We start from the raw sequence: 22,116 nt of genomic DNA, 5'->3' as shown, positions 1-22,116 counted from the left end.
AAACAATTAATGACATGGAATTCTGGCCAAAGAACAGCCATTATTGCTGTTAAAATTCCTATTTAAATGTTTCTTATAAAATTATAGAAATATTCCTTGAAAAATGACAAATATTCATTGGTTTAAAATATTTAAAACATTTCAGGATAAAATTACTGCAGGTTCCACTTTTTTTTTTTTAAAGATTTTATTTATTTATTTTTTCCCCCCAAAGCCCCAGTAGATAGTTGTATGTCATAGCTGCACATCCTTCCAGTTGCTGTATGTGGGACTTGGCCTCAGCATAGCCAGAGAAGTGGTGCGCGCCCGGGATCCGAACCCGGGCTGCCAGCAGTGGAGCGCATGCACTTAACCGCTAAGCCACGGGGCCGGCCCCAGGTTCCACTTTTATTGAGTAGCTTTTCTTGGGCAGCTATAAGAGCTGGACAAAGCACACAACAGCTGTTTGGAGGGTTGTAGAACATCCTGTGCAGACAGGACTTGGGGGTCTACAATCTCTGAGACAAAGGAAACACAAGATTGTGAGCACCAGCTCCATGCGGCTTCTCCCCTAAGGCATTTGCTATTTCAATGGTGAGAGAAGAGAGTCTGAGCAGAAAGAGGAGGAAAAATGAACTGAAATTTGGTTCCAGCCAAGTTCAGTAACTTCTGCTTCCAGTCAGATGTGGTAAAGGCAGAGCAACAGTTAAACATTGATTTAATAAATACTGTATGTTTGAAAACACCAAAGGGATGTGGAAGCAAACAGGACTAGATGAAATAAAATTTCAAAAAGGAAAGAGCCTTTTTGGGTGAGATTGCCAGACATGCCCTCACCCGGGGGAATTTGCTTAATCTGGACTCTGATAATCAGACCTGTCTTACCAAAAGACAATTGTAAGTACAGTCTGTCAGAATTGATCTATGTTAGCTTTTAAATAGCACAAGTTTTCTTTGACTGTTAATTTTTACTGCCTCCACTAGGAGACTCTATGAAGGGAAAGACATTGTATCATTTGCCACATGATCTCCAGAACATTCTTCAGTTTGGGCTGTATGACTTCTATAAATATTTGTTAATTGTTGGTTTCATGAATGCTATGGACTGAATGTCTATGTAATCCAATTTCATAAGTTAAAATCCTAATCCCCGACGTGATGGTATTTGGAAGTGGGGCCTTTGGGAGTTAATTAGCTTAGATGAGGCCATGAGTGTGATGCCCCCATGATGGGATTAGTGCCCTTACAAGGAGATGGAGGGCCAGAGCTCTCTCTGCCAGATGAGGGTAGAGCAAGAAGCTGTCCTTCTGCAAAACAGGAAGAGAGCTATCACCAAAAGCCACTCAGCTTGAACCTAGATCTTGAACATCCCAGTCTTCAGAACTGTGAGGAATGCACTTCTCTTGTTAAGAGTGCCCAGTCTAGGGATGGCCCGGTGGTGCAGTGGCTAAGTGTGGGTGCTCTGCTTCGTGGCCCCAGGGTTCATAGGTTCAGATCCCGGGCATGCACTGATGCACTTCTCAAACCATGATGTGGCAGCGTCCCATATAAAAAGTAGAGGAAGATGGGCAAATACGTTAGCTCAGGGCCAATCTTCCTCAGCAAAAAAGAGGAGGATTGGCATCAGATGTTAGCTCAGGGCTGATCTTCCTCACACACACACACACAAACACACACACACACACACACACACAAAAGCCAAAGATGCCCAGTCTAGGGGTCTGCCCCATGGCCTAATGTTTAAGTTCAATGAGCTCCTCTTCGGTGGCCTGAGTTCGGTTCCTGGACACAGACCTATACCACTCATCAGCAGCCATGCTGTGGGCATGACCCATATACAAAATAGAGGAAGACTGGCAAGGATGTTAGCTCATGGTGAATCTTCCTCAGAAAAATATAAATAAATAAAGTGCCCAGTCTATGATATTTTTGTTACAGCATCCCATACTGACTAGGACACTGACTGTGTGAATAAGTTCATTTAGATTGACGATCCTTCTTCTACATGACACGTTATTGTCAATCATTCCTAAATTGATGTGAGTCAAATTTCCCTTAAGGATCATAAAGATGTTAAGGCCCTTCTCCCTAGTTATGCACATATTGATACACATGAAAACATGTTGCGTCAAGTGCTTTATTGACAACTTAGTCTCACACTAGATCTTATTGGCCTTCAGTGAACCTCAGTGTTACAGTCAGTGTATTCCCCAAAGGGCAATAAAGGAAAGTCCCTGGACTGAAGAGGAGTCGGTATCCATCGTGCAGCTCCTGCCCTCTGCCCAGTCAGCTCCAGGGCAGGGTCAATTTACAAGATAGGCTTTTTTCCAGGCAGCTCTGTGTTTCTCCCAGCCTGTTCTCATTTAGGATGATCTCACCAGGAGGAATGAGTGGAAATTTGGAGGGAAGAGCTACAGAAGTCATCTCCCAGGGGAAATTCTTTGTGGTTACATGACCTAGAATATGGACACCTGACTGCTCTAAGGTGTCCTGAAAATGGAACCCTTCCCATGTCTGCAATATCCTTCCATGTCCTCTTTCCCCTCCATCTCTCTGTTCTTGGTGGAAAAATTCCCTTGGCAACGACAATAAAAAAATGAAGGTAGGGAATGGCCCATTTCCAGTCTCAGAATTCTGTGAAATTTTACTGCCTATCCCCAGTCTCCCAGGACTGACACTCTTTTTATTCTTTTAAGATTAGATTACATTTTAATCTCCTTTAATCAGAGTTTTCTCTCATCCTTGTTATGTATATACATGTTCTAATACATAATATTGAAAACATTATTTTTGGCCCTACAATTTCCAGATTCACTCATAGTTGTTTTCTGATGGATGCATGCCTTTGTAATTATGTTTATAACTCCATTAACTATAGAAATGACTAAATGATGAGTAGTAATGTACTAATACAGGAAAATGGTCCATTTTTATTCAACATAAAGTTTCATGTTTTCATCAAGACAAATACATGAATACTTAATTGTTCAGCAAAAACTCTTACTGTGTACAAGTAAGCAATTATAAATCTATTGGAGTTGATTTACCTTGTCGATTATTCCTTGTTTCTGAATTGTGCATTCAGCATTTCCATGAACCCATTAGAATCCTGCATCTTTATCCTACCATTTTATTTTTTTGTTATAATTTTTATTTATTTATTTTTTCCCCCAAAGCCCCAGTAGATAGTTGTATGTCATAGCTGCACATCCTTCTAGTTGCTGTATGTGGGACTTGGCCTCAGCATGGCCGGAGAAGCGGTGTGTCGGTGTGCGCCTAGGATCCGAATCCGGGCCGCCAGCAGCGTAGCTCTCGCACTTACCACTCAGCCACGGGGCCAGCCCTATCCTCCCGTTTTAAATACTAGGTAATTGACAAAAGTCCACATGACTTGTTCAGTTGTGTGCTAGTGGATCCTTTGTAGGGTGTCTTCCCAGTTACGTTTTCAAATGATCATCGACAAAAGTCCACATTACTTGTTCAGTTGTGTGCTAATGGGTCCTCCGTAGGGTGTCTTCCCGGGTACGTTTTCCAATGTGAACTCCAGCTGATGGCCTTGTGACACTGATATAAATACTGGTGTCTCCACAGATCATGGGGCCAATGATGTGTGGTCCTTTACATAGTCATATATAACCTAATACTTTTCATCCTATTAGTGTAAGGAATTCTATGGAAGGTAGATTGGTGACAATTAACAAAAGATGATTGATTATGAACATGCTGTTAGGGAGAAAAATTGAACCTCTGGGTATAAAGGTTTACTTTTTATGCAATTAATCAGCCACCCTAACAAACCCTGTTTATAGGCAGGTCTATATACATATATATATTAGATTAAGATTATATCACCTATTAGTTTGAATGTGCTTTTGTAAAGTATGCCTTGTTTCTCTTGCCCTTTCGTACTGGGAGAAATATGGAATAGCTAGAAACTGACTGGATTACTCTGGTCTGAACTCAGATCATGTAGGGCTTGAATCGTTTAACAAATGAGCGATTAATGGCGGCTACACCACTGGGATCTCCTGATCCAACATCGCGGTCATACACCCTATAGTGGATATGGACAGTAAAATAGGACTGTGCTGTTTTCCCGAGGGTAACTTGTTCTGTTGATCAATATTTTGGATCAATAAGTGATAAAATATTTTGACTAGCTGGTCTAGATTTTAATCACTCAGAGGTTATTTTCTTCTCTGAGGTCACCCCAACCAAAATTGTTAGTCCCTTTAAGTTTTGTTATCCCTTGATTTGGCTTACCTTTGATTTTTTTAAATTAATTGGAGCTCCATAGGGTCTTCTCGTCTTACTTTGTCATTCCCGCCTCTTCAGGGAAAGGTCAATTTCACTGATTAAAAGTAAGAGAGAGTAAAACCCTCGAGTGGCCGTTCATACAAGTCCTCATTTAGACAACAAATGATGATGCTGCCTTTGCAGGGTCCAGTCACTGTGGCCTTTACACCGTGTCACTGGGCAAGCAGTGCCTGTAACACCAGAAATGCCAGAGGAGATGCTTTTGGTAAACAGGTGGGGGCTGTGTTTGCCGAGTTTCTTTTACTTTTTTAAATCTTTCCTTGAATGCCTACCTGTGTTGGGTTAACAGTTAATGTAATAAATAATTATTGGGTTGAATTTATTTTATTGTTAACTTTCGGTGATTATCTATCTGTTCTAAGATTATGCAAGAAGAAATAATTCTTGTTCCTCATAGTAACAGTACTACTTCTATGAATTAATAGATTAATGCAGTATTAGATTAGGAGTTAGTTTCTGAGATTGAAATTAAGATAAGTATATTGTTGCACCTGAAGGCTTTCTTAATTGGTGGCTGAATTTAGGCCAACTAGCGTATTGTTTGTACTCCCTCTCTAAGGAAGGTTGTATCCTGTATCTAAAAGGCTGTACCTCTTTAGGGCTGAGTCTGGGGAAGGCAGGAGGCTGGACAAGTGTGGAGCTGGCTCTGGCCCAGAGGGATGAGCAAGAGACACAGGACACCTGCTGCCACACACAGCCACAGCAGACATCACCAATCAGTCACGACATGCTTGGCTGCAGAGCCCAGAGAGCCCCCAGTCCTCAACAAGTTGCACACGGAAGCCACTCCCGGGCAGAGCAGGGGGCAGTGATGAACCCATTTGCCATCCCAGCTCCCCTAAGACGTGCTCCAGGCCTCCTTTCCCCACTTACTCCGCCAGCTCCTCACTGTCCTCAGGACTCAGGCCTTCAAGGCCCGCCAGCAGGCTGCTCCAGCACTTCTCCTTCCTTACCATCGCCTCCCCTCTCTGCTCCCACTCTAGTTCCAGGGCAAGTTACCTGTGGCTCCTGAGTGATGCTCTTTGGCCTGGAAGGGCCTTCCTTCATGCCATCCACCCTGTGCATGCCTACTTACCTTTCAAGACTCGACTCCAGTGATGCCTCCTCAGGAAGCCCTCCCTGACGCTCCATCTCCCTAGGCCTGCTCTGGGCCACCACTCTGCCTCCTGCCCACATCTGTCACTGCCTGGAACCTTGCTGGGCCCCATTCTCTGGTCTTCACGTGTACCCCAGCCCCTCAGGTGGGAAGGAAATTCTTAGGCTCAGGGCAATGGAGCAGATTCCTGGACTGTGGTGACACTGCCCACCCCAGGAGAGGTCATTCTTTGGGCCTTTTCCAGCTGTGGCCCATTGCAGCTCAGGGGAAGCCAGGACACAGGGAGGCTGGCTCTGGGCCCAGCAGATCACAGCTTCGGCTTAGGGAAAAGTTACAGGGGGCCACACAGAGGGGCTCGGGACAAAACTCCAAGTCGATGATATCCTTGGTAAGGGCAGCAGGGGCCAAAGGCAGCTGCACAGGCCGCAGGAAGTGCTGGCGAGCCTTTCCTCTGCTCAGAGAGTCCCAGGGCTGGATAGAAGGAACTCAGGAGGCCCATCTGAGGTGGAGGTCACCTCGGGGGCATGCAAGCAGAAGCTGAGGGTCCCACAGCAAGTGGAATCTGAAGAGGTGACCCTCAAACTCCTTGCGGCACTAACGTCTCTGAGTTGGAAGTCAGTCCCCTCAGTCACAGCCTCTAGCTGCCCCCTCACAGGGCTGTGCCTCTCAAACACCGCTCCCAAGGAGAGTGGAGGCTGAGGGTGAAGGCAACCTCCTACCCGTGAGAACCGCTGTGATCACGGCCTCCCACAAGGGGCTAAGGATGATGAGCAAGGGACAGAGGGACTGACCCACATGACTTCCCCTCGGATGCTGAACATGCTTGTGATTCACCAGGCCAATCAGTATCTGTCCTTCTCCTCCACTCCTCTCTCCCCAAAAGGACATGTCAGTGTTTACTATGACATCCACAGACACATCAAGGGCATCTGGGAAGAATCATGTGTACATCTGGAGAGAAGGGAACTGTGAAAACCAGTAATATCTGCATCCATGTGTGCAGATACCGACATCTACATACAGCTGTCACATTCCTCCAGCAGCCCTGGAATACTCCACAATCATGCTGGCAGGTTTTGGCACATAGTAGCCAAACGAACTGGTGGTGTCCCCAAGTGCCACCACTGCTGGGGTCTACCTTGAGATTTGGGGGAGGCAGGGTGCCATGCCCCATCTCACAAAAGTCTGGCTGGTGTCCAGGAGGGTCTCACAGCCTTCGACCATCATGCCCTCCATGGCTATGTTTTCCTGGATGCTCTTTGTCTTGTTTACTTCATTGTACATTATCCTGTCGGGACAGAAAATGTCAGAGACAGGCTGCCCCCGTCTCTCAGGGAGAAAGGAATGCCGGGCCTCTGGCCAGACCTAGGAAGAAGGCCTGGCACCCAGGATTCTCAGGTGGAGCCTGTGGTCACAAAGGGGGAGAGAGCATGCATATTGAATGCCCGCTCTGCCGGGCACTCTATGGGCATGGTATCACATCATCCTTTTGATAGCCCAAGGAGACAGGTGTTGGAAATGGAAATGGAGATTAACAGCTAGAAAGCAGGTCTGATTTAAAAGTTTGAACCACGTGGAACTGAGACGGCAAAACTGGGAGGACAGGAGTATAGGAAACAACCTTTCTTCATTACTCTGCCCCCCACACCACTACTGGCCTTATCTCCATCCATAGAACTCCACCCACCCATCCTTCCTCAGGGCCTTTGCATTTACTGTCTCCACCCCTCCCCCAATGCATGTTATATAGCTGCTTCCTTAATGTTCAGGTCCTGGAATGGCTTAGTTTTGGAGCACCTGGCAATCCAGCTGGCTCAATGAAAGTCTGACTCCCGTAGGCTCCAGCATGTTTGGTGGGAGCAAGACACAACTTGTCCCTTAATGTGAGAATAAGGACAACTCTCCTATTTGTCCTGTTATGACTGCCGCAACACCCCTCCTCCAGGAGGTGGCGCCATTTAACTGCTTTTTAAAAATAGCATTGGTGGTGGGGCCGGCCCCGTGGCTTAGCGGTTAAGTGTGCACGCTCCGTTACTGGCGGCCCGGGTTCGGATCCCGGGCGCGCACCGACACGCTGCTTCTCCGGCCATGCTGAGGCCACGTCCCACATACAGCAACTAGAAGGATGTGCAACTATGACACACAACTATCTACTGGGGCTTTGGGGAAAAAAAGGAGGAGGATTGGCAATAGATATTAGCTCAGAGCCGGTCTTCCTCAGCCAAAAAAAAAAAAAGGATTAGCGTGGATGTTAGCTCAGGGCTGATCTTCCTCACACACAAAAAAATAGCATTGGTGGGAAAAGAGGCCTGTGAGTTGCCAACTTTGCTAAGAGCCTTGGTGGGTTTTCAGGAGTCTTAGGAAGAGAGTAATTTTGTGGGGATGAGCATCTGGAGAAAGTACCCCACTTAGTCCAAGAAAAGCACAAATGTCTTATTTGTCTGCTGATGCCTCAAATTCTACAACCACGACCAGATCACCAAGAGGGCTGCTTAATATGCATGGCTTCCAAAGTTCTCTAGTAGACACTGTCCAATTTAACCCTCCCAGCAAAGAGAGATGACACTGGTCGAGCTGGATCGGTGATTAACGAACTCAGCGATGAGCCAATTACTGGGCCCCTCTGATCCTCAGTGTGCTCACCTGTAGAATGTCGGAGTGAGGATGGAAAAGAATGCATTTCACGTGCTGACATCAGGCCCAGCACACACGGCAGGTGCTTGAGTAAAGGGCCGTGATCACTGTTGCTAGTATCACTGGTTGCAAAGGTGTTATTATCCAACTATTATTACCCGTTGTTTTCTGGCTATCAGACTGTGGCATGGAGACGGAGTCTCTTCCTTAGAATCCTCAGTCCCTCCCTCCCAGCAATGCTCTTCTCAGCAGCCCAGTCCCTAGCCCTCTTCTGGAAGGGTCGGGGCACAGGGAGGCACCATTCAAGGATATGCTAGTTCCCTGGATAGGGATTCATTTTTGGAAGTTAACAAAGGTAAGCAGAACCATTTCTTTTGACGATGGTGGAGATTTTGCTGAGGAGGGCTGTATTTGCTACAAACAAGGGGGCGATCCCACAGTAGCAACACTAGTTTCACTGTTAGACATGTGCCAGCTGCAGCTGCTCAGGACTCCTGCCAGCCCCGGCTGGGTTTTGTGCTGAGAGCCACACCGTCCACGCAGCTGGGGAGGAGTTCCCAGGGCCGCAGTCTGCCGGGGCAGCTGGAATTGACAACCTGGGTTACAGTGAGCCCAAGAGATGAGGTTCAGGAGAAAAAGCGGGACAAAGGCCAGAGGTAGGAGAGAGTCAGCCCCAGGGGAGGAGTGTTTCTGAGCACAGCCAGGGAGGGTTTGTTATCTGATGGCTTCCTGCAGGGCTGGGAGCTTTCCTCAGTCCCCCAAGGGAGGGAGAGAGGAGGATGAAAGGGCTGCTGTCAGGGCTATAGGAAAACCCTCTTCTGTGCCACTAGGGCTGTGTTCAGGCCAGATGCAGGTGATCAGGTGATCAGATGAGTAGGCTTCGGGAAAGGGGATCGGGATCTTAGGATAAATGCCTTGGCACTCATGTGCCTTCCTTGCTATGGCCCGCACCGGTACAGGGCATGCCACAGGGATGAGGAGCCTCGTTGGAGTCCCAAGTCTTCTCCTTGGGGAAGTGTGCAGGATTTGGCTCCTTGGGTCATGAGAGGACTGGGGTCTCCACCCCACAATGGTTTTTGTTAGTCTACAAACACACTCTGATTACATCTGCTCCCTGAATGAACCCCCACTCCGCGGCCTGTGCCCTGCCCTAGTCCAGCCTGGTCCTCCCTCTGCCCAGCTGGGAGACGTGGCCCTACTGGCTGCCTTTTGCTGGACTCGGGAAGCCATTTAGGGCACTGAGTGGTTGGCAGGGCTGGGTACTGGACCCTACATGCTGCAGACCGACCCTCCTTTGCAGATTCTGGCAGCCCATCGTTGAGTACAAGGCTGCTCATCATATCTTAGCCTCCATAAGGTGCAGACCCCAGGGCTCAGCTCTTGGTACGCACCTCGTTCCTGCCTAAACCTACTCCCTTGGTGATCTCACCAGTCTTGTGACTTTAAATACCATCTCTGAGCTGATGGCTCCTGAATGGCTCACTCCCTTACACTTCAGACTCAAACGCCCTCCTCCATCTTGTCCCCTCCACCACTGTTGTCCATCTCAAGCTCAACATGCCCCCAGTCAAGATCCAGTGAAGCAAGAAAGATTTCCCCTCCACACCTGCCCATCCTGCCAGTTTTTCCATCTTGGTTAGCAGCAACTCCAACCTTCTGCTTGCTCAGCCAAAAACTGTCGAATCACTCTTGCCTCCCATCTTCTCTCTCCCCACATCTAATGCATCAGAAACTCCTGTTGGTTCCATCTTCAAAACACACCTCGAATCTGAACCTCATCCTCACCTCCACTGCCACCACCTGGTGCAGGCCACCGTCAACTGCTGCCTGGGCTGTTGTAGGCGCCTCCTCCCTGGTCCCTCTGCTTCTGCCCTGGCAGAGGAAGGATCCCCCTGGGCTTTGGAGACTGAATGAGGGGCAGCGGAGGGGCCTTGACCAGAGGGCTGGGGCCTCTGACACTGGAAAAGTCAGGCGTTTGTCCATCCATGACACTGCCTGCTGTGACTGCACCCTTGGGCACATGAAGGCCCATCAGCCAGGACCCCCTCTGGGGCTCCTATACCACAGGTTGTGACACACTGACACTGGAGAACAGGGGAAGTTGGCAGAGTGCCTGCGAGTCCCTGGGCGGATCCCTGTTCTGGCAGATGGGCCCACGTGAGTGCCCAGGGCCCTTCCTCGAACCCCATCTGTGCCAGGGACAGCACACCACCCACACCATCCCACCAACTGCCCCCTGAGCTTGAGCTGTGAACTCCTCAGATTGCTCCGGAGACCCTGCTTCCAGGTGGGACAAGCTGGGGGTGCCCCAACACCCACCCCTTGGGATCCTAACCTGAACATGATATTTTAGCATCTGGGGCTCAGGAAACTCCTGCTGGGGAGCATCCTTAGCCCTGGCCTTTCCACTGATGGGGGCACCCCGGAGCCGGGCTCACCCAGACAGCTCCCCCAGTTTAGCCCTGGCATCGTCCAGTCTGTTGGCTCTATGTGCTCGTGAAAAGTGGGCCAGGAGCTCGTGCAGTGTCAGAATGTGCCTGGGAATCTGCGGCAGGGAGAGGCAGGGGGACAGGGACAGAGGCAAGGAGAGAGACAGTGATGAAGTAAGTCAGAGAGAAAACAGTAATGTAGAGAGGACGGCCAAGTGGACGGAGAATGGTTCTCTCAGCAACCAGCACTCCCATGAGCAGGGATGAGGACGGACACCCACAGCACTTCTGATCTCAGACTCTAATGTGGAGGATCTTCCAGGGTCTTGTTTGGGGCAAGAGCCCAGATCTTGATGCTCTAAGCCAGCAGGAGAAAGGGCCTGGAGGTGGGCTCAGTACCAGGAGCTCCCCCTCACCTTCCCACACTGCATGCTCTGTGGAGCTGGACAGCCCTGCGGTCCGCTGGGTCAAGGGCTGGCTCTAACCCCATTCTCCAGGCAGCCCAGAGCTGGGGCCTGTTAGGGTCTGGGCTCTCCCGGCCATGGCTCCATGGTGCCCCCAGCTGTGGCTTGCTCCCAGCTGGGGCCCTCACTGCCATGGACCCCCAGAAGGCTCCCAAGGCATGTGCCCTCAAGGACAGGGCTAGGTGCCAGCTGGAACATGGGGTCAGTGAGGAAGATCTCCAGAACTCTCTCCTTGCAGTCAGTTTGGCCTCATAGTGCTTCAGCAGCTTGTCAAAGTCACGTCGCTGTTCTGCTTGCAGTGGGCCAAGATCTGCAGGCTGTACTGGTAGCTGGAGACCAACTCCTGATAGAAATTGACCATGGGCAGCAGGATGTCTAATGGGTCTGCACGAGGAGTGGCTCCACAAGCCCTTGGTCACCCAACCCCACCCACAGAGGTCAAGACCTAGTTCAGAGCTCCCACCCAGAGACACCCTTGCCTTTGAGGATGACTCTGGCACCACTGCCCTATCCAGGGCCAGATAGTTGGCCCCAGGCATCAGGACACCATCAGAGTCACAGATCTTTATAGAGATGGGGCCCCATCTTGTCTGACACCTGTGTATTGGAAGGTCGGAGAGGGCTGTTGTGGGTGCTGTGGTGTGCCTCGCCGCCTGAAGGGTCTGAAGGGCTACCCAGCTCCGGAGTTTTGGGGGTTCAGCTGAGGCCTCTGTGGTCACTGAATTGCAGCTCCACATCCCCCTCAGCCCTGGCTCCCCCAAGAGGCCTCCCTCCCAGAGTGCCCCACCAGTGACAGAAGTGACCCATCCGAGGTCATAAGGTGAGTCAGTAGCTGGCCTGGAACCAGGTCTCCTGAGTCCCCCATTCCAGGGCTTCCCTCCACAAGACATGCCCTCCCGAGTCACGTCCCTTCAGCTGTCTGTCCCTTTATCCATTTGTCCCTGTCCTTCCACACCTCCCCAGGCTCAGCAACTTGGGTCTGCTGCTGGCCTGCTCTGTCCCAACCTCTTGGAAACACAATACCCTGCCTTCCAGCTCCCGAAAGCCCAGCCAATCTCCCCAAACCTGCCCTTCAGTACTTGATTGGCAGGGATGGGTCCACTGAAACCTCTGCTTATAAACTCCATTAAAGAAAAACATGCCTCCTTTGCAATAAACTCTAAGTGGGAGCTTACACAGGGCATTCCACTACCCACGGGACGGCACCTTCACCCACGCAACTACAGGAAGTGCAGACCTCGTCTTTCTAGGGCCGCTTCCCATTGTGACCTTGGGGGAAAAGCGGGGCTCTCTGACTTAGGGAAGTGAACAACAAAATGTCACACTCAGTGTGGGAGAGGCGCGATGCAGGTGGTCCTACTGTGCAGCCCTCGGGGCCGTCAGGGCGGTGCAGTCAGCTCAGAGAGCAGTGATGCAGGGTGGAAGGAGTGGGAGCCTTGACCGTGCTTCTACCTTTTGTTTCAGTCATTCTACTTTTGGAAACCTGTCCCAAGGAGACGCTCTCTCATATGAACATTTCAGTTGCAGAGATGAGTGTTTCTAGTAACAAAAATTTGCAACAACTTTAAGAGCCAATGATGGGAGATGGCTGCATGGATGATGGCATGCTCACAGGTACTGGAGGATCATACAGCCATCAAAAAGCATACTTTCAGCATGAGAAAACACTTGTGCTATAATATTAAGTAAAAAAACAAACACATCAAGATTCAAATTCAACATTCATATATGTGATATTATGTAAATAAAGCGGGGGGAACATCCCAAGGTCTGTGCATAGAAAAAAATTTGAAGAAAACACAACAAAGTGTTTACAGTGGTTATCTTTGGGAAGGAGAACTATGGTTGATATAGCTTTGAACATTTTCTGATTCTCTAGATTGTCAAATTTTCTCAAATGGGTTCATATATATAATTTTTAAAAGGGAAAAGTAGATAAGGAACTAAAAATATATCACTTCCTCCTAGAAAAACAGCTTTTGCCAACTTGTCTTTCCTCTTCTGCTCCCTCTGAGGGATTCTGTGTGTTTTAAGGTGTGTTTTACACCCCGGGAGGATGGAAGTGCTGCCAGCCTGGAGGAGTGGGCCCTGGAGAGGGACTTCTCAGGTGGATTTTGGTGCAGGTGGGGCTGGGGACCTCTGCCAGGGCTGCCTGCTCACCCAGATCCCAGAGGGCCAGCTGGAGACGCAGGTCTTCAGGCCTTGGTAAAGATCTGGTGCAAACACACGATGGCCTCACTGACAGAGGAACCACAGGGTAAGCTCCGGCCACGGAGTTCCTGCCCCTCCAAGGCCTCGCCCACAAGTCCAGCAGAGCTGAGGGGACTAGGGAGAGGGCAGGGGCTGCCACCACCGGTGAGACTCGAGCAGCCTTTCTCAAGTGACACCTTATGTGAAAACCCCATCAGCGGGATGGACTATGTAACTTGTGGCCCAGTGCAGAGAAAATATGCAGGACCCCTTCTTAAAAAATGACAAAATTTCAAGATGGTGACAGCAGAGCACTAAACCAAACATAGACTTTTCTAAACATGGATCACACGCCCCAGAAGCTGGCAGAGGACGGGAGCTGCTCTCGCTGCCAGCCTTCCTGGCACCCTCAGTGTCCACCTGCTGCGGTGACCCCAAGGGATCTTAGAGGAACTCAGGGCTCTGGAGAATTCAGAGGAAATGCCACTGATGATGTGAAAAGAGCTAGGGCTTGAGACCCACACAGATCAGGCTCAAATCCACCTTATCCTGCTTCTCAGCTGTGTGACCTCCAGCAAGATGCCTAATATCTCTGAACCTCAGGTCCTTCCTGTAAAATATGAAGGTGAAATGACGTCACTCCTGTAAGTAATGGGACAATTTGAGGGCCTGGTACAGAGAAGTTGCTCAGTAAAGACTACCTCTCGACCACCCCCTTTTGGGGGGACAACTTAGAAAAGCAAAAACACCCAGATTCTCCCAAGCACATGCCCTGTCACCACCTAAAGAGCCCTGGGTATCAAGCCTTCTCACTGGCAGCTTAGCACCAGGTTGGGCAATGGGCCTCTGAGCACCCCTGGCAGCCACATTTGCCGTGGCTCCCCTCCCAGCACCCTCTTCCCCGCCCATGCTCCCCAGCCAGCCAGCTCCAGAACACAGCCCGAGTCTCCTCTCCCAGGATGAGCTGTAAGGATACCAGAGAGACTTCCTGCAGCCCCCTCCCCTCCCAACTGTTCCTCCTCTGTTCTTGTTCATCACCCTCAGCTCCTACCACCCTGGAGACCTGGGAACCACCCCAATGTGTCTGGTGTTTGAGCTGAACGACAGAGGGGAAGCCAAAGGGACTCTGTCGTGCACCCCATTTGTAGACAGGAAAACAGACCCAGAGAGAAAGAGTGAAGCCCCCGGGAGTCAGGGCAGCCCCAGCGTAGGAGCCTGTCCTCATATCCCTGCAGTGGTCTCTGTCTTTCTCTGCCACATCAGATGCCCCTCCCTAGTCCCATTCTCCACGTGTGCTCTCTGCTCCCTCCCTCTATGATGACCCAGCACTTTGGCTGTTGGAGTCCCCTGGTGCTTTCCTCTTCTGTGAGCTGCCACGGGGCTGTCTCCTCTCCCAGCAGTTTGTGCCCTGAGGGCAAACCCCCACCCTGGGGTCTCACTCTCTCAGTACAACAAGAGCAGGGGTGGAACGTGCTTAGTGGGCACAGAGACACCCTTGAGCTGTGTGGCACACGTCCAAAGATAGTAGCTCAGGAAATCACAAACATGCCACAGAGCCAGCTCCCCTCCCTTTCCAGGGCATGTGGCTTTGTCCCCTCAAGGCCACTTGCTGAAGCACAGGATGAATGGGCTCTGACAATTGACCGAATGGAGCACTTTGAAAGCAAAATGGGACAGTTAGCCACTCTCCACTTCCGGGTTGCTAAAACTACACCAGCCTGTGCTTGAAGAGCGGCTGAAAATATCTAATGGAGAAATATTCAGTGTCAATGCAGGCTTTTCTATTTTTTCCATTCTCTGAGAACCTAGGCACATGAAATAATGGCTGTTCTTGGATCTGAACTCTAAAGAGCTAAGGGACTCACACACAGGCTCATGGAGAGCTCAGAGACACGTGGATGCCCAGTCAGCACCCTCACTGCCCTGATGTCATCACCCCCATGCCAGTCTGCTCTCTTTGCCAGTTCTGGGATTTGCACGTGGTAGCCTTTTTCTCTTTAGGATTGTGGGGTATGCGTGTGGGTGTGGGTGTGTGGGTAAATGTAGTCTGTATGTAAAACTGATGGCGCTCTTCTCAGAGGCATCTACAGGACATCTACTCCCCAGGGACCAGAGCAAAAACCAGATGCAGTCAGGTCAGATGCTCTGCTCCCTGCACAGGCAACACTGGCAGTCTGGGAGTCTGATTTAAGGATTGTGCTGGGTGGGCAATGCTCTGGAGAGCTGTGAGCTTGGAGACCTTGCAGAAGCCTTGGGCCACGGCCCACCCCTGCTAGGAGCCAATGTCAGGATGGCCGCAGGAACCCCAGCCCCTCTGAGATCACAGAGACAGCCTTTCCCTTATCCTGAAGGTTCCTTCTGAGGATGCATTTGCTTTGGATCCAGGTTGGCTTGGCTGACGTCCAAGGCCTGCTCAGTTGACCCTTGTCAACGATGACCATGGAGAGTTGGGACTTCGGCTTATTATCCCAACTCGCTGGCTAGAGTCCAGCTCTGGCTACCCAACCTGGCTCAATGTCTGGCGTCTCAGCTGAGCCCTGCCCACTTGCCATCCCACAGTCTGGCCTTCTTGGCCCATCAGAGGCAAACCCTCATTTGCCGCATCCCTCGGCGGCACTGCTCGTTCGCTCCTGCCCCACCACAGTCCCCTCTCTGGAGACAGTGTCTTTAATCCAGAATGCATTTAGTCGGTGCAGTCATTGATGGAGGAATTAGTCCATGGTTTTCTCTCTTTTGTTAGCAGTCAAGGTTTTGCTAAAGATCTCTGTACTTCCTGTTTTTCAAACAGCTGCCACACAACTCAGTTCTCTCTCCTTCCTTCTCCATTCCCTCTGGACTCTTCCAAGCCTAAGAGATGCCCATCTCTGTCTCCCTTTGTGCCAATGCTGTCAGCATGTCCTGATGGAGTTCGTGTGGTGGCACCATGCTGGGCATGGGTGAGACAGCCAGAGGGGGATAAGTCAGATCCCTTCACTGGAGGAGCTTCCAGCCTAAGAAAAGGGTCAGAAACCCACAGAGGTAACTTATACTCCAACAAGGTGAGGCCAGAACAGAGGTGGGCCCCTAATGCAGTGGGAGGGTCTCACCATGGAATCCACAAGCGCTACCCAGAGGTTTTGAAGGACAAAACAGGAGCCCAATTGGGCTGGCCCCGTGCTGTGGCAGTTAAGTGCATGAGCTCCGCTGCTGGCGGCCCGGGATCCAAACTGATGCACCGCTTGTCAGGCCATGCTGTGGTTGTGTCCCATATAAAAGTGGAGGAAAATGGGCACAGATATTATCCCATGGCCAGTCTTCCTCAGCAAAAAGTGGAAGATTGGCATGGATGTTAGCTCAAGGCTGATCTTCCTCACAAAAAAAAAAAAAGACTCAACATGTGTGCTAGAGTATAGAAGGAATTGGAGCAGAAGGGATGATGTGAACAAAGATGCAGAGTACAACAGGGTGTTGAGTTCAGGGCAGCAGGGGTGGGGATGGCAGGAGGAACATGGGAAACAGGACTCAAGGCATGGAGTGGGCCCTGCAGAGGGGCTGCCTGGGGAGGGGTCAAGGTGGCCCTCTCCATGTCAAAGTTGGTTTGTAAACATGATCCCAAGGCTACAGTTTTACCACAAACCCTGAACTAAAGATCTGTGCAGTTTCTTGCAGAGTCAGCCTTCCAGGATTCTGAGTGCTCCCAAGCCAGGAAAATACCATGACCACCTCTAAATTCCTACCCTTCCCTTTGGGCTGCCTGAGCCGTCCCAACTTACTTCCAATCATAAATGGGAGAAAAATAACTATTAAAACAATGAAATGGTGCCAAACTGAGGATTCTAGAGGAGGGAAGGATTCTTCTCAGAAGAGGATGTTCCCTTTGTTTTAGATGGTCCTTGTAGCTTTTTGGTTACAAAAGATGAAGCCCAAGAGGACTCTTTAGATGGGAGAGAAGAGACTGAGCAGAGCTGGACAGTTTTGCTTAATAACTTTGCTTTTGTTTGGGTGTGATCTCCTGTTACCTCTAGGGAGAGTTGGCTGCTGGTGGGGGCTCTGAGTGTAGAGGTTATAGAGGGACTAGAGACAGGGCAGTGTCCTCGATGTCTGACCTGTGCACAGCCTGCTAAGAAGGGCCTAATGCCTGGTTTAAGGCTCTGCTGTTGTTGCCTTGAAATTCTTAAGAGCCCTGCATTTTCAATTTGCACTGGGCCCAGCAAAGTATTTAGCTGATCCTGAAAAAAGGTGTAGACAAGGGTATATTGGTAAAGGATTAATGACCAGCTCTCTGAAAGAAAAACTCTGACTGGTAGCACTGGCCAATTTCCATGCTGTAAACATTCCTACCTTGGCCCATTTTAAGCTACCAAAGAGTGAATAACAAGCTTGCAAGATTCTTGAAAATTTCACAACCGACTTGCAAGTTGGTGTGAGCCAGCTCCAGCACATCACTGGATGTAAGGCGAGGGTCTTGGCAGATAAAGGGATTATGAACACCCCCACCACCACCACCAAAATGGCAGTTGGGAGAGTGTGGAGAGAGGCCAGCGTGAGGAGAGGAGGTCAGCAAGAAATCCCTGTAGCAGGAAAGGCTGAGTGACAGGAGGGCAAGGATGTCTTCTATTCAGCTTTCAGCTGTTTTCTGTTTCAGTACTGGAAACCCCCTCGAGTGCATCTAAGCCTTTCAGAAAGTCTGGTCCATACTTGGCCCATGTTGGGGGCTTGGGGAGTGAAGGAAGAGCCAGCTGGGTGTCATTAGGGCTTTCCTGGATACTCTGGTTCTCCTCCTGGGTCAGGGCAGGACTGTACTGCCCAGGGCCCTGAAGTCGGGTGCGGTCATGTGACTCGCTGTGTCCAATAAAACTTGAGCAGAGTTGTCAGGCATCATTTGCCACATTCCTTCCCCTGCCCTGGGACTGGTGAATTTCCTGATGGTGGGAGCCCCGTCAGCCTGTGTCCCTGACTCTGAGTGAGAATTTTGTGGAGCAGAACACACAATGGACACACAGTGTGAGAGAGAAAGCATTCTTTGTTGTTTTAAGCCTCTGAGACTTGGGGGCTGTTTGTAATTGCAGCAGAATCTAGTTCCACCTGACGGACACATGGAGCGACCACAAGGGGGTAAGGAGCAGTCAAGACTGAGTGGAGACTGGCACTGTGAGAAGTGATACAAGAAGCCAGGAGAGCAGAATTGGAAGCCAGATGTGGCCAGGAAAATGGAAGACCCTGAAAATCCTCAGGAATACGTGGGATGGGGCTTGAGGAAGTTTTCTGGCTATCAGGTGACACAGTGTTTCCTGAATATGCACATTTTATATGGCCCGTCTCCCCAGCAAGGAAGGAATAACGTGTGTGGCAGGCACAGGCCACGGATCTACAGCCAGGAGACCCAAAGTTAAGCCTGGATTCCAGCGCTGGAAGTGACCTTGGAGTGACCTTGGATAAGTCCTTTCCTCTTCTGTGGACCTCTCAGTTCTCAGATCCCTCCCAGCTCTGACATTCTATGACCCTCTGTCTTTGTCACGGGCATCATTCATCACTTACTTGGCTCCTCAGCACCTCCTGCCTACCTGATGGCCTACTTCTTGGGAAATGGGCTCTGTTTCAACTTCCTGGAGCCCCTCCAGAACACACAAGTGCCCTCTGCTCTGCAGGGTGTGTGTGTGTGTGTGTGTGTGTGAGAGAGAGAGAGAGAGAGTGAGAGTGAGAGAGTGAGGGAGTGAGAGAGAGAGAGAGAGAGAAAGACTACAGCCAGAAAGGTTTACCAAGCTGATCTTGCAAAGTCTTACTTAGGGGCCGGCTACATGGCTTAGTGGTTAAGTGCACCCGCTGCGCTACTGGTGGCCCGGGTTCGGATCCCGGGCGCGCACTGACGCACCGTTCGTCCAGCCATGATGAGGCGGCGTCCCACATATGACAACTAGATGGATGTGCAACTGTGATATACACTTATGTACTGGGGCTTTAGGGAGAAAAAGGAGGACTGGCAATATATGTTAGCTCACGGCCGGTCTTCCTCAGCAAAAAGAGGAAGATTGGCATGAATGTTAGCTCAGGGCTTATCTTCCTCACACACAAAAAAAAGCCTTACTTAAAAATATCGTTTTCCCTGGAGAGTAATATACTCAGTTGGAAACGTTGCTCCTAATTCCCACCACAAAGGCCTCTGCTGCCACGCTGACACAAACACACACACACACTTTCACCAAAACTGACCAGTTTTGTGCTCTCCAGCACCAGAGAGGGCCCTGCCCTTTGCACCCACCCCTTCTCTGGCCTACCAACCCCCGAAACCTTTCAAGGCCATATGCGACATGAACCCATACCTTCTTTGGCCATAAAATGACTCGTTTTCTACCTGGGTTCACACTGCAAGCTCTATTATGGTGCCAATCACACTCTACCACAATCAGACTTTAAGGCTAGAAGCTTCCATCTCTTTACTGCCTCCCACAGAACCTGATGTCCATTCATTCATCAAGTCCTTACAGAGTACCTACTATGTGCGAGGCAGAAGGGACAGAGTGATAAAGGACACCCCTGCCTTCAAGGAAGTCCCACCAGACCAGGTGAGGGACAGACACCTGAGGAGCCGGCTCTGACATGGCATGCTGAGGGTGGGAAAGCTGTGGCAGCAGGGGTCATGGAGCACATTCTGGGATGAGAGTCCCCAGGAGGAGGCATTTGAGCTTGGTAGGATTCCACCAGGCAGGGAAGCGTGGGGGTGGAAGGGGCACTCCATACAGAAGCCCCAGCATATGCAAAGGCCAAGGTGTGCACAGCTCATGACCGGGGACACTGGCTGGAGCCCCGAGTGATGGGGTAAGAGGAGCCTGGGGAAGAGGATGAGGCAGTGGTCAGCAGATTTTAGGCAGTTAGTGAACGAGTGAGTGAGTGAATGACACCCTTGATCATGAAGCCACTAACCTGGTACTGGTCCTTAGACCTATTCCTTCGTCCTTAGTAAGGACTCAGCTTGGTTTCAGGGATATGTGTAGGGCTAGGATAGATCTCAGAATGAACTAGATGGTTTAGACACGGGACAAGCCCCGATCCCAGGACCCACAAGTAGAGTGGCAAGACTGGCAAGTAGACACACAGACCTGGGTTCTAGTCCTGGCTCTGCCACCTCCCAGCTGTGTGAGCTTGGTCAGGTGCCTTGAGTTCTCTGAGCCTGCTTCCTCGTTCCAACCTATGAGGATGGTTATGGGGACTGACTAAGAAAGCATCTCTGACAGTGCCTGCTGCAGTGTAGAGGAGGTGTGTGGAATCTGAAACTTTTGTTCAAGCTCAAGTTTCAAGCTGATGTGATCATTAGTTCAGAGCTTGGCAGCAGCACCATAAGGTGGAATTAGCAACTTCAGAGCGTTGAACATTCCAGGCAGAGCTGGCTTCAAGGGCGTGTGATGGGGTCCTGTGCTCAGAAGGCCCCATGCTTGGGGCTTCAAGTTCTGCAGTTGCAACCTTGAAGTTATTATTTCTCTTTGAATTTGTTTTCATGAGAAACATCTGATGGAACAATGGAGCACACCCCAGGGGCGTGGAGCCTCAGCCCTCATGTGTTCCTGCCTACTGTTGCCTCCCTGGGATGGTGTCTCAGCTGCTTGCTCCCCACATGCCGGCACCCCCAGAACCCATGACCTCCTCTATCCTCTGTCTGGGAGCAAATGGGTGGAGTCAGCCAGGAAGACTCACATTCCACAGTGAGTCACCCTCCACCCTCTGCAGGGGCCTTGGGGTAGGTGCAGAAATGGCGGGTGCAGTGAACACCCGATCCTGTCTCAGGGCAAGGCAAGGAGACAATGCCTGGGCACTAGGTGGGTGACTCAGCAGGGGCATCTTGCCCACCCCTCATCTAGGTACCAAGTGTATCATGGCACAGAGTTTAGAGGAGGTTGAAGGTTGATATTGGGGGGTCGCCTGTCTGCCATGGGTGGGTTGGTGGGCTGTGAGAAGGGGAGGTCGACTTCCCCGACTCCACCCAGGGCCTTGCATTTTTCCCTTGCATCAGGCCCTACAAATCATGCAGCCAACCCTGGTTAGAATCTGTTTCCATTTTCCCATCCTCAGCTCAGAGTCCTCGGTCCTTATGTGATGTGGCCAAATTGCTCTGAGCATCTGATGCGCACTGGTGAGATGAGGGGGGGAGAGGCAATCACATCATTTGGCGCTGGGGTAGACAGCTGGTGAGGGGCGTCTAAGGGACAGAGAGCCAGCGCCTCCCAAGCTTTAATGTAAATGGCAATCAACTGGGATGTTGTGAAAGTGCAGATTCTGATTCTGGAGGTCTGGGCAGGGCCTGAGATTCTGCATTTCTAACATGCTCTTGCTTCATGGGCCACATTTTGAGTAGTGAAGTTCTAGAAACCTTAACCTAGGAACAGCGTGGCCTCCAGACCGATGCCCGGCAAGCCCCTGTAGGAGCTCTTATGACAGGCAGAGGGAACGACTGCTTAGAACTTAGCCAGCAGCCCACACTATGATGACTCACCAGTAACTCTGTGTCCCCGGACACTTCAGCTGATAATGTGGGAATGCTTAGTCAATGTGGTCATCAGCAGAGTAATTAAAAACTCGCCCATAAATAACCTCACTCAATCCTCACAACTTTGTCAGGCAAGTATAAAAAGGCTGTTTTATAGATGAAGGAATTGAGGCACAGATGATGGGGGGATGTACTCTAGGTTGCAACCGTCAAGTGGCAGAGGTAGGATCTGAACTCAGATCTGGCTAAGGCCCTTCCCACTCTGCCAGCATCACTAAATTTAAGTTTCTAGGCTGGCATAGCTGTGGCTGGAAGCTGGTCCCCCTGCCGGTCATGTGCCCCCCCGATCCTGCAGGAGCCCAGAGTGTGAGGTGTTTGGCCTGTGCCCTGGGCCCCCTGGCCAGCCTCCTCTGCACCCCTAGCCAGCAGTCACCTCTGCCTTCAGCCACTCGATATTGATCTCCCCATCCTCGATCTGCTGCCGTAGCTGCTTGGCTACTGTCTTCTCGTCTCCACGATCTGCAGCAGGTGCAGGTACTTCTGCATCAG

The 22,116-nt window shown here is 50.5% G+C and overlaps 1 protein-coding gene across 41 annotated transcripts in view; it reads left to right on the top strand.

The window, feature by feature from the left end:
* The window catches only part of LOC101404327 (ral guanine nucleotide dissociation stimulator-like), a 94,079-nt gene that overhangs the window by 11,055 nt on the left and 60,908 nt on the right, over positions 1–22,116 (top strand). For 3 of the 41 annotated variants that reach the window (XM_087428344.1, XM_087428343.1, XM_087428342.1), the window contains exons 1-2: positions 327–13,176; positions 18,158–20,873. The exons of 34 other annotated variants lie outside the window; for them this stretch is intronic. Coding sequence is in view for 2 of the 7 variants with exons in the window: in XM_087428377.1 (XP_087284503.1) it covers positions 12,494–12,533 (40 nt within the window). In the remaining 5 variants the exon portion in view is untranslated. Of the gene's footprint in view, positions 1–316; positions 13,177–18,157; positions 20,874–22,116 lie in introns of those variants that run through there. 4 more of the 41 variants (XM_087428377.1, XM_087428376.1, XM_087428346.1 and 1 more) reach the window with 4 other exon arrangements.

The sequence above is a fragment of the Ceratotherium simum genome, unplaced genomic scaffold, assembly GCF_057802395.1.
Source record: "Ceratotherium simum simum isolate JZ-2026a unplaced genomic scaffold, ASM5780239v1 HiC_scaffold_44, whole genome shotgun sequence".
In the NCBI taxonomy this organism is placed as follows: Eukaryota; Metazoa; Chordata; class Mammalia; order Perissodactyla; family Rhinocerotidae; genus Ceratotherium; species Ceratotherium simum.
This window is presented reverse-complemented; position numbering and strand designations above follow the sequence as displayed.